This window comes from Bolinopsis microptera, chromosome 6 (genome assembly GCF_026151205.1).
Source record: "Bolinopsis microptera isolate Bmic1 chromosome 6, MBARI_Bmic_1.0, whole genome shotgun sequence".
NCBI classification, from domain to species: domain Eukaryota; kingdom Metazoa; phylum Ctenophora; class Tentaculata; order Lobata; family Bolinopsidae; genus Bolinopsis; species Bolinopsis microptera.
Window position 1 is genome coordinate 4,544,231 of NC_087077.1, and position 17,220 is coordinate 4,561,450.

The 17,220-nt window shown below is 37.4% G+C and overlaps 4 protein-coding genes across 4 annotated transcripts in view; 1 reads left to right on the top strand and 3 right to left on the bottom strand.

Annotated features, from left to right (window-relative positions):
- Positions 1 to 3,291, bottom strand: part of LOC134816279 (serine/threonine-protein kinase RIO1-like) — a 66,630-nt gene extending 63,339 nt beyond the window's left edge. Inside the window, exon 1 of the mRNA XM_063825040.1 lies at positions 3,288 to 3,291. The gene's annotated coding sequence lies outside the window, so the exon portion shown is untranslated. The remainder of the gene's footprint in view (positions 1 to 3,287) is intronic.
- A 96-nt stretch (positions 3,292 to 3,387) lies between these two features.
- LOC134816482 (geranylgeranyl transferase type-2 subunit beta-like) lies at positions 3,388 to 5,008 on the bottom strand. Its single transcript, XM_063825341.1, has one exon. It carries the CDS (start codon positions 5,003 to 5,005, stop codon positions 4,001 to 4,003), a length of 1,005 nt encoding a protein of 334 aa, XP_063681411.1. The 5' UTR covers positions 5,006 to 5,008; the 3' UTR covers positions 3,388 to 4,000.
- Positions 5,009 to 5,996: 988 nt separating this feature from the next.
- LOC134817003 (ER degradation-enhancing alpha-mannosidase-like protein 1) lies at positions 5,997 to 7,943 on the bottom strand. Its single transcript, XM_063826067.1, has 2 exons — positions 7,825 to 7,943; positions 5,997 to 7,624 (listed from the first exon to the last, which is right to left on the bottom strand). Exons 1-2 carry the CDS (start codon positions 7,909 to 7,911, stop codon positions 6,092 to 6,094), a joined length of 1,620 nt encoding a protein of 539 aa, XP_063682137.1. The 5' UTR covers positions 7,912 to 7,943; the 3' UTR covers positions 5,997 to 6,091.
- Positions 7,944 to 9,729: 1,786 nt separating this feature from the next.
- LOC134817013 (uncharacterized) lies at positions 9,730 to 14,489 on the top strand. Its single transcript, XM_063826086.1, has 2 exons — positions 9,730 to 10,381; positions 11,926 to 14,489. Exons 1-2 carry the CDS (start codon positions 9,730 to 9,732, stop codon positions 14,487 to 14,489), a joined length of 3,216 nt encoding a protein of 1,071 aa, XP_063682156.1.
- Positions 14,490 to 17,220: the final 2,731 nt, after the last annotated feature.

Sequence of the window (17,220 nt, forward strand, 5' to 3'; positions counted from 1 at the left end):
CACAACTCGAGATAAATAGAAAATTAAACGGTTTAACGGTGTCAGATCAATTTGAAAGGTGTAACCTTCTCCATATTTCAATTCAGTGCTCCCAAATGTCCCGTCCAAACTTCCAAATAAATGTTTTATTTTAGAAATAGAATAACTGAATTCATCCGGACTATGAAGCCCTTACATTGGGCTACTATTACGCATGTCAGTACCTATTGGTAAGTTTTATCACTCTTTAGATCGTATTTTATCATGATATATGATATGATAGATTATAGATCTATTCATGATAGCACTGCACTGTGTATTATTATAGTTTACATGATAATAATAATAATAATAAAATTTGGTAGCTTAAACACAAACTCTAAGCCCAGTGGATAAACCACAAAACTTATGCTCTATTGTGTGAAACAAAGATACTAGATCAAGATAACTATCAAGGAGTGTATGCATAGGACATAAAAAGTTTTGGAACGAAGATGACATGCTTGTGAAGCGAGCTAACAGTCTAGTTGCTAACAAGTTCAAAAAGATCATGACATTAGGTTGCATCCTAAACAGTTTAAGCAAATAACATAAAGTTATTATATTGTCGATTAATCGCTCATGCCATAACTTTTCTTAAACAGGTGAGTTTTTAATAATGTTTTGAACAGATCAACATTGGAACAAGTCTTAATTTCAATTGGTAGTTGGTTCCAGATTTTCGGAGCAACAGTCTGAAACGCTCTTGGGTGTGATCTTGTAGATCCGACGGGTAGGTGTAAGGAGGAAGTTCTTCTGCTACTCGAACTAACAAATGTTACTAGATCACACAGATATGCAGGAGCAACACCATTGACGGCTTTGAAAATCAGTAAGCATAACTTAAACTCAATCCTCTCCTTCACCTTGAGCCAATGAAGGGATTTGAGCTTCTCCTCGACTGAGTCTCTCTTCTTTAATCCAAAAACCAGACGGCATGCTCGGTTCTGAATGTTCTGCAGCTGCGTAATTGAGGCTTGACTACAACCATAGTAAAGTGCATTGCAGTAGTCAAGCGATGAGATTACAATTGCTTGAGTCAGTGTTCCCATCTGTTTGGTTGTGAGGAATGTTTTCATCTTAGCAAGGTCTCTTAGTTTCAGAAAACACGATGTTTTAAGTTGCTTGATTTGCTCACCAAAGTTTAGTTGAGAGTCGAGACGAAATCCGAGGTTCTTTGCAACAGGTGACAGCCTGACACACGTCTCAGAGTTAACAAACACGCCCCCTATAGACAGCTGCTGGAGAACAAGCGGTGTCCCAAAGACAAGAATCTGGGTTTTTCCTGCATTGAGCTGTAGATAATGTTTTTTCATCCAGTCATTAATTTCTTGGAAACATTTGGGAACATCGTTGATAAGGACGGTGGGCTCCTCGTTTGGCTTGAAACTTTTATACAGCTGATGATCGTCGGCGTAACCCTGGATGGAGAAGTTCAAATCATGTGCTGCTGAGTACAAAGAGCGAATGTAGATGTTGAACAGGACCGGACCCAGCACAGAGCCCTGTGGGACTCCAAACTTAATCACTATCTCATAAGATTCCTCATTTCCAACTTTAATCGTTTGACATCTACCTGTGAGGAAGCTGCTGAACCATTTCCAAGCTGTCCCTGTTATTCCCAACTCATTTCTGAGGATGTTCAGTAGTTTGCAGTGGTCAACTGTATCAAAAGCTGCGCTGAGATCTAGGAGAAGAACAACAGTTGCCTTGCTTTCTGTAGATGCAATGAGTAGATCGTTAACAACTCTCACAAGCAGAGTCTCGGTGCTGTGTTTTGATTTGTATCCAGACTGCTGTGGGATGTTCAGGTTGTTGTTTTCTAGATGTTCATTTAGACGCCTGAGCACTACTCTTTCTATCAACTTGCCCACAAAACTAAGGTTAGATATTGGTCTGTAATTCTTGAGATTATCACTATCTAATCCCTGGCCCTTGATCAGGGGTGTGATATGAGCTAGTTTAGCGCCATCAATACTGCCAGAAGATAATGAAGCATTTACTATGTCAACTAAGACGGGTAGTAGAACCTCAAGGTTTTCTTTAAAGATGTTTGCAGGTAGAGGGTCAATTGAAGAAGACTTGATCTCAGATGCCTTGATTATCTCCTCTAGTTCTTCTAGAGTAGTTGGAGAGAACTCAGCTAGTTTTTCTCCGCAGTAAGAGGGCGTTTGCTCCCTATCTGACTAATATAATCGTTACAAAACTTGGTCATTAACTGTAGTTTTAAAAAGATACATTTTATAAGCTCTATTCTGCTTAACCCACCCTTCACTAGAGAATAATTTAATTGATGCATAGTTTTCATGATATATGCTTAAGGAGGGTCCAAAACTACGGGCATCCTTAATGGTGTTGTACATTTGCTTAACTATGAGTCTCGCAAGGCCCGTCCTACGATGAGAGTGTAAGACATGCAATTGTCCGGCAGTGCCATCAGAATAAACATTCATCCAGCCGACTGGAAACTCTTCATTTTTATGAAATACGGCAACATGTGGCCGCCTTATGTTCAGTGCAACATACTTTTCATATTTCTTATCTCCTTTGTGCGGTGTTACTCCAATATCTTGAGTCCAGATGTTTGTAATGAACTCTACATGTTTGTTTTGAAGTGTTCCGAATCTGTATCCGTCAGGTAAGTCGGGGATAACTTCACAGGTGATCGCAGCACTTGAGCTTGGTAAATACATATCATATTTATATTTCCCAGTGGCAGTGTAGCTATTATTCGTTACTTTGTTGAATTTGTTGAAGAATGTATCCATAAATCTCTCTGACTGCAAAGAAAGGGCTACCATATCCATACTCATTTTAGAAACGATGTATGGCCTAAAAACTAGCTCACAAAACTCAGTCCGGTCAGCTGAATTAGAATGTTTGTCACAGTGAACATTTACTGAACCAATCTCTCCACGAGAAGACAGCCCATAAATCACAGAGAAGTACAGCCCACCTTCAGATCGATAAGATTCGATACAAACCGGCTCTTCCTCTGCATTTAACCATTTGTTTTCAAAGCTGCTAAGAGCTTGCTTGTAGAGTAGATTCTCATCCAGAGAGATTTCGGACGAATGCAGATTTTCACATTTTTTCATGATAGTACCGTTAATTGCTACCCAGTACCTTCTGAAGATTTGGGAGATAAAGAGTAAGAGATTCAGTAATTAAGTGACATGGTTTTGTATAGAAATTGATAATATCGCACATGATTAGGACTGACCACTGGGCTAGAACAAGCTATAACTTAGAATCGGTTTGGAGAAGTACAAATTATTTTCAAAAAACATGATGATATCAATTTCTGCGATACACAGTCCTCCAGCTCCCTCTTTAATTTTGTGAAACAATAAAACCGGCACAAATAGATTCTATAAAAATTACCATTACAGTCCAAAAACGTTCACCATTGGAATAACAAGTACGTTTTTAAGTTTAATTCTTCCAAACTTATTGCAAGTTTCAACTCACTTCGTGTGTTAACCTGTTTAGGTTTACCTCCAGTCTTGCCATCTACTTAATTGTAATAAATGAAGTGTGGCAATGACATTTGGACTTCCTTCCCCCAATTTAAAACGATTTTAGGAGTAAAAGTGGCCTGTAAAATTTCGTCTCGCACTTATCCATCCAAAGGCATTTTATATCAGGTGTTTAGTTTTGTATTTGAAATTATGAATACAAATTACTAAAAATTACATACATTTTATTATTTAAAAGCATAAACAACTGCAACATGCACGAAAAGCTCTTATAAACTGAAGCCAGCTCAGCTCAAATCATATTAATTCATTAATTAATCAACAAAGAATTAATGAAAGGGTATAGATAGGATAGGTCTCATAAAAGTTAGAGTATAACATTTTGAAAATTTATAAACAATATCAGCGTTCAAATATCATCAAAATATGATTCACCTTGATACTTATCAATTCAAATTAATCAGATCTTATTGTTGGGCCAGCACCTAGCCAATAAATATTTGTCATGAACTGGATGACACTGTTTCAAGTTTTAGACCCAGATGGTCGACTAGAGACTGAGGCAGACACAAAACAGGGTTAACTTTAGCAAGATGCTGATCACCCAGGAGAGATAAACCAGCCAATCCAAACAGAGTGTGAAAAGGGTCCACCATGTCCCCAGGCCGATCTGCAAACCCACCGGTCTCTTCATCTTGAGATGCCAGGATGAACTTTATCAAACTAGGCTTATCCAGCCAATGTGTCCGTCCGATTATCTTAAGAGATGCTAAAACCCACCAACTATAACATACGTCAGGTAATTTTTCAGGTCGCCCATTTAAACCACCGGAAGGGAGCTGACGCTCACATAACCACCACGCCAGCTGATCAACATCTAGCAGGTGCAGTTTATGAGCAATAGACAGAGCACCCACACAGCAGAACACCTGCCCTGCATGCGACTCTGATCCAGGGACACAACCAAATGCTCCGTCAAAGTTTTTACATCGCAACACAAAATGGACTCCTTTGTTGACATCACAGTCACTAAGTCTATCGAGTATAGTGAGAGTTGCAAAGGCACAGAAAGTGAACCTTGTGTCAACCTCACCCCACTCGTCACCCCAGAATGAGCCGTCAGTTTGCTGTAACGTAACCACATAGCTAACCACTTTGTCTTTATCTACATCATCTAGCCTGTTGATCATTGCAAGGATTTGTATAGCACTAAGAGTGTATAATAGGTGAGGATCATGATTTTCACTGGCACCAAAACCACCTTTCTCTTCGTTGTAACATGACATTACAAATTTGAACAAGTCATCCTCCTTCAAGTGACCATCGTTTAGCAGCTTCAATGCAGTGAGGCACCAGTATACTCCGCTAGTGCGCAACCACTCCGACATCACATACTCGTAGGAGTTCTGATTCTTAGCATAACCTAGAATAAAGTCACGGTGCTTTACAAGATAGAGCTGGGAGGGAGCATCGTCTTTGAGGATCACATCTTTATGGAAACCCGACATCAGCTGAAACAAGATGGTAAAAACCAATATAAGATAATAAATATTGACACAATACCAAATAGCCGATTGTGATCACAGTATGCATATTGCATATAATGCATTATATTATGTATCGAGTCAATTTATGACATAACAAGTTGTGTCAGCCTATAAAAAACATCAACGCGATTATCGTTAATTATCATTAATCATTAATTTATTAATGATTAAATCCGGTGTTTCTTATAAACCGGACCGGATTTAAATTGTCAATTCTCCGGCTTTAGTCAGATATTCGGTTGGTTTTTTAATTAATAAAAAATATTACAAAAGTAATTAACGAAACTCCCCAGTAAAACACCAGTTGGTAGTTTATTATTTGATTGATGCCCGTCACATTGCCCAATATGTGAAAAATTAAAATTATCAGTCAATGTTTTTAACAAATAAGCTAATACCCATTTGGCAAAGAGACAAAATTATACAAAATTAACAATTATAGATTATTTTTAATCTATACAATTAATATCAATTAACATCATACAAGTCTCCCCTACTAATCAAGACATTAAATCGAATACCAAAAATAAATTATTTCTCCTATATGAGATTTAAAAAGTCAAAACATCAAAAACACTGAAAAGAGGAGTAACTTACTCCAAGAATTCTGTCCATGATTACTTTAATAATTGTGCAACATTTGATTGGTGCACAGTGCACATGATGTCTCCGTCGTGTATAAACTAATTACAACACTATAAATCTATTACATTTATCGAGGACGTTACAGAAGAATAAATCCCAAATTTGTGCAATTTTTTAAACTAATACTATAGTGTTGTCGGTTAAAGTTGGCCCCTGACTGTGACCCTTGGAGTTGGTTCCACTTTGTTTTGTCACGTACCAGAATAAACCAAGCAAACACACGAGCAGCAAAGTAAAGTACAGGGGACAAATTCAATTACTAGCACTAGAAACACTACGAGGAGGCACTCATTAAAACTTTACTATCATGTATAATCAAAACAGCTAAAAATATATACAAGTTTAGTGTTGGTTAACGTAAATAACAATGATAAGCATAAAATCCTAAAAAGTTAATTTTGATTAAACTTTAAGATCAATGAAATTAATCAAATTGCTCCAAAACTCATCTGAAAAAGGGGGTATCATCTGTCTGTGTTTAGGAAACGTCTCACAAGAGTAAAGATGTGATATATTTCTGGGTCTACTGTCCGAATCTGATGGTTTAAAAATTGTCATTTTTTCTCGGGCAAATTTACTAACCCTCATTAGATGACCCTCTGTTGTAAAAATAAAATCACTTCTTTTGTTCAAAACATTATCTTGATCAAACAAGAGATATAAATACTTGCACGTTTCACTGAGAAAGAAGCTTTCCATTCGGTCTTCTTGCTTTTTACTGATAACACTATTTAAAGTAGCGTAACCACATCTTGCTTTATTGTACATCTGAATACTGTCATAGATTTTCTCGCCTACAAACAAATAGAAAGGGTGTCGTGTAGCTTGGAACAGCAAATAAGTAGCCTCTGCAAATTCAGGCCTCAAGGGATACAGGGCATATTCACATTTCTTAAGATACCAGTTGTATCTCTCTGGGAGAGCATCGTATTTTAGCCACAAGCCATAGAATAAAGCATGATGGAGGATGGCTGCCTCAAGATCACCGTGAAGTATTTGAACACCAACAAAGGCTGCCGATAAGCTGTCAATCCAATGATTTTGTAGTTTTCCAGTTTTCATATTGACATTTGCAAAATAATATGGATTGTCATAGATTGACAAGTTACTGTCATCCACAGAAAACCGTTTCATATATTTTACAATACTGTCATAATGATTACTGAATCTAGATAGATCCTTTTCGTCACCAAATAAGATAAAGGACTTCAGAAGATACTCAAAATAAGAATCTATTCCTGCACCAATACCACTCATAGGATCATCCCAAGATCCAGATTTTGTGTTGTAAACATTACCAATGAGACCTGTCTTGCTGTCTCTTAATTCCCATAGTTTATCCATAGCACGCTCTGCAACAACTTCAAATATTGGGTCTCCAACTAATCTACCCAACATTTTAAATTCTAATATTAGGGTTCCTACTCCAGCAGTGCAGGTAGATTCACTGAACAAGTCAGATTTTCCGTGACGTAAATTTACCCTTGGAATTGGCATATGATCTGAATTTTCAAAAGCTGGTAACAGTCTTGCACCCAAATCATGTGCTAACGTCAGCAATTCATTGTCATAGTTATCAATAGTCACATTGAAGACATCAGTCCATTCTGTTACAATGAGATGGGCACTAAGGAGAGATCCTAACATTCGGATTGTACTTTCAAACACTTGAACTGTGCATTCTTGATCAAATGAAACTGTATTTATAACATATTCCACAGCACTTTTGAAATATTTTTTGTCCCCCATGATTGCTAAGGTATCCAAGGAATCAACCAATCCCAATGAAAAATTACCAAGGGCATCATTAATATTTATGTTACTGGGATTATCATAATCTGGTCCACGTCCATTGCATTCATGAGGGTTCAGTTCGTCCATTGGAAAGGCATGATTCATATAGTTATCATATCCAAAATAGAACATCTCACGAACCTGAAAAAAATAATCAGTAATTTAAACAAATATTTAAATAAGAATGGAAACACTTGTTATTCAAAAGCCTCGCAAGTAAAAATATAATTCTCATTAAGTTAAGAAACAGTAATAAAATTAGCCCTGCAAATTTCAGAATTGGACAGAGTATTTCAAACCTCCTCCATGAAAAGCATCTTAATATTGACTGAAAAACTTACCTTTCTTTTGAGTATCTGATTCCTTTTGTGAGGAAAGTGCATGGCCAAGTCTGAACAGAACAGTTGGAACACTATTATCCACCACATACCTCATGTACATTGGACTTAAAAACCTAATCTGAAATGATTGTGTTAGAAGAAAATTATACTGTTTTGAAACTAAAATGTGATATCTATCAGCTGCTTTTAGACTCACGGAAAAAGTCGTTTCTAGCTAAACCTATGCCGGTCAGTGCATGCCACTTGCCTGCAATTGTATTGCACAAGCAATGTTTGATTGTGCACCCTGAAAATTGAGCCCAACTATGTTTGTGAGCAATCATCCTCGAACTTTCCACCCTAAAACAATGTACACAGATAAAATGGTTATTGTCTAACTATAAGGTGAGACACACATAATAATAATAATAATAAATTAATGTTATTTTTATACAGCACCAAAAGGTTAAATATTTTAAATTTAACCCTTATGCTCAGCTGTAAATGATACCTAAATGACAGTAGAGATCGTGCATCTCGCCTTGGACTGGAGTAAATACGGAAGTTTAAAGCTGCAAGTTAAATCCAATTGGCTGACTATAAGGTCATGGCCTGAACAAATAATTTTTTTAAATAGTCAAGTGATGCTAAAGCAGAGCACAAATGTGTAATAAGTTAATAGATTAAAAAACTGATTCATGTGATGCATTACGCAGAGCACAGATAAAAATACTGATTCAATGATTAAAATTATAGCTGTGAGTGTCAATAAATTACTGTGGCATAAAAAAAGGAGCGATGTACACGTGATCTGAGATACCAATATCTCAATATTAAAAGGATTGTGTCTAGAAACATTCATAGTTTCTAGGTTAGACACACTCAAAAATAGAACTCAACTTATAAATCAAAGAGTTAGAAATTTTAATTAAACTCAGAGAAAAACCTGATCACAAAATCCCGAAAAAACACTTAAAACATATGATACAACACACTACACAGTGTAAGTTCCCACTGGCTTTTACAGGCTTTTACTAAACGAACATCTCTTGTGCATTTGTGATCTAGGGAGTATATATCAGATTCAGGACCAAATAGCATATTATATTGTAGCGCGATGCGCTACTGTACCTCGCCGAGCTGCGATGAATTGACATCGTCAATTAACATATTATAGCATAGTATAGCATATTGGCACGATGCTTACAGTACACTACAATGTATAAGTACTGAAAGGGTATCCTAAGAAGATTCTTGATTTTTTGGCAGGAGCTCCTTCTCATTTAACAGCTAGACCTTCAATTCGGCTGAGTCGAACGAGGAGAGATTATACAGGTGTGCAATTTTGCATAGACCAATGCACAATGGATCCTTAGCTAAAAATAGTATTCAAACAATCTCTACTATAATTCAGAGAATTGTTTTTGTAGAATGTATGTATGTACGACCGCCCACGTGCAAATTAGATGAAAAATAGGAATTTAGGTAACAACCAAAACGTTCCATAGCAACGGTGTTTTAATGCACACATGCACATGCAAAGATTGTTTTAACGTCATTTTGATCGGTTTTGTGATAATTACGTTGTGTTTAAAGTGTTTTATATTTAAATCGGCTGAATCTTCGGTCGGGGTGAACCTTTTTTGATGCGATTAAAACTTTCTTTCAAAGAATACTACTAGCTTCGTCCCTGTTACCACGGGCTTTCTAGTCTCTACTATAATTAATAATAATAATAATAATACTACTACTAATAATAATAATACTACTACTAATAATAATAATACTACTAATAATAATAATACTACTAATGGGTCAGAGCAGGATCAACAACCTAACATCGCCCCTCCAGCTCGCCGTGAGAGGAAGGCTCGCACTGAGACTTCCACTCGTCACACGTGGAGCAAGGAGGACAACATACAGCTCATGACGCTGTATTACCAGAGCCAACCATCCCGCTCTGGTTACAGAAGGAGACTCCGGTCACTGTGGGATGATGCCGGACTCTTCACTTGTACAGAACAAAGATTGGCAGACCAAGCAAGGTCAATCAGAAATAATAATCTCCTCTCAGACATAGAACTACTGGAGATTCGAGGTACTCTTCCACCTAGTGTAGTGGAAGAGGCTCCAACAACAACAACTCAAGCTCTACCCACAGTCTCCCAAGCAATCAGGACGTTGAGGGATGCAACTATCCCAACTGTTGCCGCCGAAGAACTCAACCCCACCGCAACGGTACCTGATTTTGACAAGGAGGCAATCATTGAGCGGCTAAAAACCCTCTTAGAAGACCCTTCAGTGATAGAAACCAAGCCCCTGAGACATGTGAACAGAAAGAAGCTTATGGAGGAAACATCTCTCATCAACTCATGTATAGCAGAGATTCCTACTTCTTCAATCACTGAAACCAACACTCTATTGCTTGCAGGAGCACATTTAGTCAGCGAAAGACTTGGCGAAAAACCTGCAAATAAGAATACAGAGAAGCGGAAAACTCCGCTATGGAAAAGAAGAATCGAAGATAAGATTACCCAGGTGAGGAAAGACATCTCTTATCTTGAGGAGAAGAAGAAAGGTATTACCCTTAAGGCCAGAGGGGGGGGGTAAGGGGTCAAAAAATTCTACCAAAATATTATTTTCTAAATCGATTTAATTTTTGATGACAAAAACATTGCTGCTATTCACATATTTGTAGCTGATTAACTTTATTTTATAATTGAGGTTAACCGATTTTCACAAAATTGACTATACAACATTGAGGTTAATAAAATTGAGGTTCATATTTTATTACACGCCATAATTTTTTGTTATTTCGGTCAGCAAATGTAAACTCTAAATTTTAGGTTCATAATTATAAGAAAAAGTAATATCCAAACGTGATTAAATGAGGTTAACCTCTTCTTTTAGATATAGCGAGAATAGATCAAATGATAGAGTTATTATTTTCATGGTAAGTTTACGGTATACAAATTTCTAAATAGATGACGTGTTGATTGACTTTACTTTTATCTTGAGAAAATGAAAAAAATGAGGTTAACCATCACATTTTGGTACCGTAGGGAATATACATACGATTCTTACTTATGTAATGTACCACAATATCGAAGTGAGGTATCTATTGGTATCACAATGCCTACAACTATAATCACGTGACAAAGGTGATTTGAACTGACCATATTTTAGTAGAAGATTTTACCCGTAAATGGCTAAAAAATGAGGTTAACCTCTCATTTTTTGAATATCTGACCAGTTAATTACATGTTAACCTCAAAACCTTAATCGTTATACTGTGCAAATGTTTTACTACATATATAATAACACATTGATAAACCAATCCCAGTGTTATATGGTCTAAAGCGAGGTTAACAACCAAATTTTAAGCAGTTAGTGTTTACAGGAAGTCTTGGTTAACCTCATTTTTTACAATACAAGGACATTAACTACTGAAAGTGGCTAAAATCATTTAGGGGACGGCCAGGTCTGATCAAGCAAACGTTATTAAGTGTATAAAAAGTCCTAACTAACGAACTGTGATACATTCCAGTGAATATTCAAAATTTTGAAAACACTAAATTGCATCTATCTCAAAACACATTTTTTGACCTTTCGATTCCTTAGTTGAGAAAACTGGCCACTCCCTGATCTTGACGTTTGGTACAGTGGTTCCTTAGACAATTGTCCTCATTTATTATGTGAGCGATTTTTTAAATTTGACTCGGTTCTCGAATTATGAGGTTAACCAGCTAAATTTTCCGAATTTTTGACATGGTTAACCTCATAATTCGAGAACCGAGTCAAATAAAAAAAATCGCTCACATAATAAATGAGGATAATTGTCTAAGGAACCACTGTACCAAACCTCAAGATCAGGGAGTGACCGGTTTTCTCAACTAAGGAATCGAAAGGTCAAAAAAGTTACAGCCGTTTAAAGATCCAGTTTAACATGTAATTACAGGTAAACCTCAAAATTTAGCGCGCGATATCTCAGGAACGCAAGGTCAGATTTTGATCCGGTTTTTTTCTTCTTGTTCGTCTTCAGCAGCTTATATCAAATATGTGAAAACTAGAAAAGTGCCATTTACCCCCCCCCCTCTGGCCTTAAACAAAAAATACTAGAAGGGCTCAACAGACGTCACCCCCTGTTGAAGAAAAAGGGCATATCATGCATCATTGAGGAGCTCAAGCAACGTCTTCGTGCAAAAGCAGCTAAGATAAAGAGATTTAATAAAAGATGCGAACGATACCACCAGAACAAGTTGTTTGGAAACAACCAGAGGCAGTTCTACAGAAACCTTCAAACAAACCCTGAAGAACAGGATATCTCCCACCCTGAGGCTGACAAGGATTCTTGTTTGAAGTTCTGGAAGAACATATGGGAGCAGCCGGTTGAACATAACAGTGATGCTGAATGGTTACCGGATGTCAGAACAGCACTAGCCTCAGCAGATGAACAGCGACAGTTTGTTATAACTAACACCCTGGTTGCAGATAGAGTGAAGAAAATGACCAATTGGTCCTCTCCTGGTACAGACGGACTGCATGCTTATTGGATAAAGCACTTTAAAGAACTCCACAATAGGATTGCAGATCAACTTATGAATTGCCTAACCAATGCTGATATCCCAGACTGGATGACATTGGGACGCACGTACCTGCTCATAAAAGACCACTCCAAAGGACCCATCCCAGGCAATTTCAGACCTATTACATGCTTATCAGCTATGTGGAAACTGTTCACTGGTCTAATCTCAGATTCCATATACAACCATTTAGACCAGCAAAAACTCCTCCCCCCTGAGCAGAAAGGGTGCAAGAAGAAGAGCAGAGGATGTAAAGAACAGTTAATGATAGACAAACTCATTCTGAAGAACTGTAAACGAAGGAAGCGGAACCTGAACATGACGTTTATAGACTACAAGAAGGCGTATGATAGCGTCCCACACTCTTGGATTCTGTCTTGTTTGACCATGTGTGGTATCTCTTCATCCATCATAGATCTGTTTGAAGCCTCCTTCAAACAATCGTATGTTAACCTGATGCTTGGTAAAGTTTCCCTTGGGAGAATTAAAATTAATAGAGGTCTATTCCAAGGAGACTCAGTATCACCTATTCACTTTATTATGAGTCTTATACCCCTGTCCATTCTTTTGAATAAGCATGACATAGGATACTCTCTGGAGAAGGGAGGTCGACCGAAAGTGTCACATAGGCTATACATGGACGACCTCAAGTTGTATGCCGAGAGTGAAGACGAAATGCAAACACTGGTTAATACCACAGCAGAGTTCAGCAGTGACATAAAAATGGAATTCGGGCTAGAGAAATGTGCCGTGGTGAAGGTGAAGAAGGGAGCAAGAGCCGTTTTCGAAGGCATCTCCCTACCCACAGGTGAACAGATCCATGAGTTGGAGGACGAGGGCTATAAGTATCTGGGAATACTAGAAGCCAATGATATACTGCACAAAGAGATGAAAGCACTGGTTACAAAAGAGTATATCAGAAGAGTTAAAAAGGTTTTAAAATCCCAGCTTCATGGCAGGAATAGTATACAAGCAATTAACACCTGGGCTGTACCTGTGATAAGATATGGAGCTGGAATTCTCTCATGGAATGCTGGAGAGACCAAAGCCTTAGATGTCAAGACCCGGAAACTGATGAGGATAAATGGAGCTCACCACCCCCAAGGAGATGTTGATCGGTTATACGTAAGCCGTCAACTGGGTGGCCGTGGGCTACATAGTATAGAGGAAGTCGTAAAGAGAGAGGAGAATGCACTCACCACTTATGTGGTGAAAAGTAGAGACCCAGAACTGATTGCTCTGAAGGACTACTTTGTCAAAGACAAGATACTCTTGGGTGAAGAGATAGAGAAAGATATCGACCGAACACAACGCGAGGAAATCCGCAAGGAGAAGTGGACTGCTAAAGTGATGCACGGACAGTTCCCAAGGCAGATGGTGGGTATAGCGGACCCGTTAACCTCTTGGAACTGGCTCACTCAACAAGACTTGAAGAAGGAGACAGAAGGATTGTTGATAGCAGCCCAAGACCAAGCACTTAGGACGAATTATGTGAAGCACAGGATTGACAAAACACCTGGCTCTTCTCCCCTCTGCAGACTCTGCAGAAATCATTACGAGACAATAGACCACATACTGAATGGGTGCCCAAAACTTTCACAGACAGAATATAAGTGTCGGCATGACAAAGTAGCTGCCGCATTGCACTGGAGTCTGTGCAAGGAATACGGCTTCCCACGCAGTAAAAGGTGGTACGAACACCGGGCAGAGAAGGTGCTGGAGAACGAAAAAGTCAAGATATTGTGGGACTTCCATGTCCAGTCGGACCACGTTATCGAACACTGCAGACCGGATCTCCTCCTGGTAGACAAGGTAACCAACGCAGCAACCATCATTGACGTTGCAGTCCCAGGAGATACCCGGATCCTGGATAGAGAACAAGAAAAGATACTGAAATATCAAGACCTAAAAAGAGAAATTAAGAAGAACTGGAATTTACGAAAGGTCACAATCGTCCCTGTGGTGATAGGCGCATTAGGAACTATCACCATTAACTTTCGTAAACACCTCGACGCAGTCCACTGCAATCTGAGCATCTCTAATCTCCAGAAGACAGCTCTGCTTGGATCAGCCAGAATTCTCAGGATGGTCTTAGACATATGATATTATTGAGAGTATAATACACTGTAGATACTCTATATTTAGTTTATTCTTCACTGGATACTGTAATAAACACTTTTTACCTGGTCCTCTTATATCTCTTCCCTTGCTATGCAAGCCCTGTTTCTTGTTTATACAATTTTTAACCCGTATATTGGGTAGACTGTGTATTTGTTATGTATTTTATATTATACAGTTTTGTGTACAAGTAATTATTGTTATTTACTGGACTAAGGGGTATACATGTGTTGGAGTTTTTCTCTTATTTTTCTTCTCTTGCTCTGCATGCCCTGATTCTTGTATAAACATGATGTTTGTTTAAATATTGTATATTCTTGTATTGATTGTGGTATTTTGTGGATCAGATTCAGCAATACCCAATGGGTACTTGCTGAATCACTGTTTTATACACTCTGTAGCCAGTCCCTGTGTTCCGTCCCTTGCCCTGCAAGCCCTGTTTCTTGATTATACAGCATTTATTTATCGTGTATTACATTGTAGTATGTAATAAACATTTGTAGTAGTGTAGGATTGTTTGAATTTCTTTTTGCTAGATTTTATAATATTTATTTGTATAATTTGTGATTGTTTCTCCCGGTTTTCTTCCCTTGCGTAGCAAGCCCTGTCTCTTGTAAAAACAACCTCGAAAGATTTGTAGATACACATAGTCTCTACACCTTTACCCTCTGGTCCCTAGGGTCAGCTGATCCCGGGCCAGAGGAAAACTACCGACTGCCAAGGTTTGACGCCTAGGCAGTCGAGACCTCTTATTGAGACCCTTTATAATAATAAATTAATGTTATTTTGATACAGCACCAAAAGGTTAAATAATTTAAATTTAACCCTTATGCTCAGCTGTAAATGATACTTAAATGACAGTAGAGATCGTGCATCTCGCCTTGGACTGGAGTAAAAACGGAAGTTTATAGCTGCAAGTTAAATCCTGACTAAATAAGGCAGAAACACCTTTAACAAGAATATATCCAAGAAAGGTTAGCAGGTTTTCTAACAAAACATATGAAAAATAGATGATGACCACAAGAAATCTATGTATGAGACTCATAAGACTATGATGATGAAAATCTTTTAAAAATAACTGGCTACAATGAGCATTTTAATAACAATAAATAGTAGAGATCAAAAACTTTAATTTCCAATAGAGAAATTTATAGAAACACACCTAACAAATTTTACCCTGCTAATAGCTATTAAAAAAAACCATTAATAGTTTCGTATAAAAATTATGATCTAAACAATTACTACCCTTCAAGAATTGATCAAAATGTTTATGTAACAAAATATTTGACTTTACCAGTCTCTTGACGTTTCACAATGAAACTGAGGTTGAAGATGCAGTTACAAAAGGCCACTGGTTCTTAATGGTTACTGAAACAAACTTTATCCAAAATACAAGTTTTAAAGCAGTCCATATCTGCTTTCCTGTGAACTGAACAATTCAAATAGAAAAACTCATTCCCTTGTTATTACAACAATATTTAGTTTAAAGGTGATTGTTTTCAAATAAACATAGTCCAATAACACTATACTACACTTCAATATGCTTGGTATTTAATCCTTTATCATAATAATAGCAAAATTAGCAAAATTAAATGCTATAATAAAGCCTTATCTTTTCGAAAGATTTATTTTCCGCCTAAGATTTAAGACTAACAAAAAGATATACAAGATAATAAAGATGAAAAATCATAAAATATTAAAATTTCTGTAAGAATCTATAGAACTCCAAATATACAAACAATCTGAATACTTCAATATGCCAAGGCCTCCTCGCCAAAACTAGAATTCTATAACTTAATTAAACATGATTTCGAACCAGAGGCATACCTATGAATTATCAAAATACCGGATGTTCGAAAAAGTCTGACAAGGTTTCGTATCAGCTGCCACAACCTCTACATTGAAAGGGGCAGATACGAAACCCCCCTTGTACCAAGAGAAGAACGTTGGTGCACCTACTGCTTTTTCCGCAAAGGGCTCAAGCCTATTGAGGACGAAAGTCACGTATTGATTGACTGTTTGCTCTACTCCTCAGTTAGGGAAAAATTCAATTTCCATCCCCTAAACATTACTGACCTAGTCGGTTTGCTCTCCAACAAAACTCTAGATCCTACCACACTCACTGCCACAGCAAGAGCAATCCATTCAATTCTCTCTGTGAACGAAAATTATACAGCCTACTATAAGAGCCCAGATTTCCACTCAAATACTGGCAAGTGCATAATGCTATAGGACCTTAAAATAAGATTGAACCATACAAACTCAATTTATCTATTTTTCTAAAACTAGCATTATATATAACATTTCTAAATTATCCCTACACACTTGTAAATAATTAATAGAATTGTGTAACTTAAATTATTTCAGAATTACAACTATTGTGTATTCAATAAAGTAATTATCACTTTTGTATCCTTGTATCCTTGTATCCTTGTATCCTACAATACAAAATTATTAAAAAAGCTTACTGCAGAACAGTAACTGATGTTACAGAAAATCCAATACAGTCATGTCAAATTATCTGGGCAACATACAAGTCTAGAGACGGTGAAATAAACAGAGTGGTAGAAGATGCTAAAATTCAGAGAATTATTTCTGTATGTACGACCGCCCACGTGCAAATTAGATGAAAAATAGGAATTTGCATAGTAACCGTAGTAACTGGGGTTGTTACACGTACGTGCACGTGCAAAGATTTGTGATTGACATGTGACAT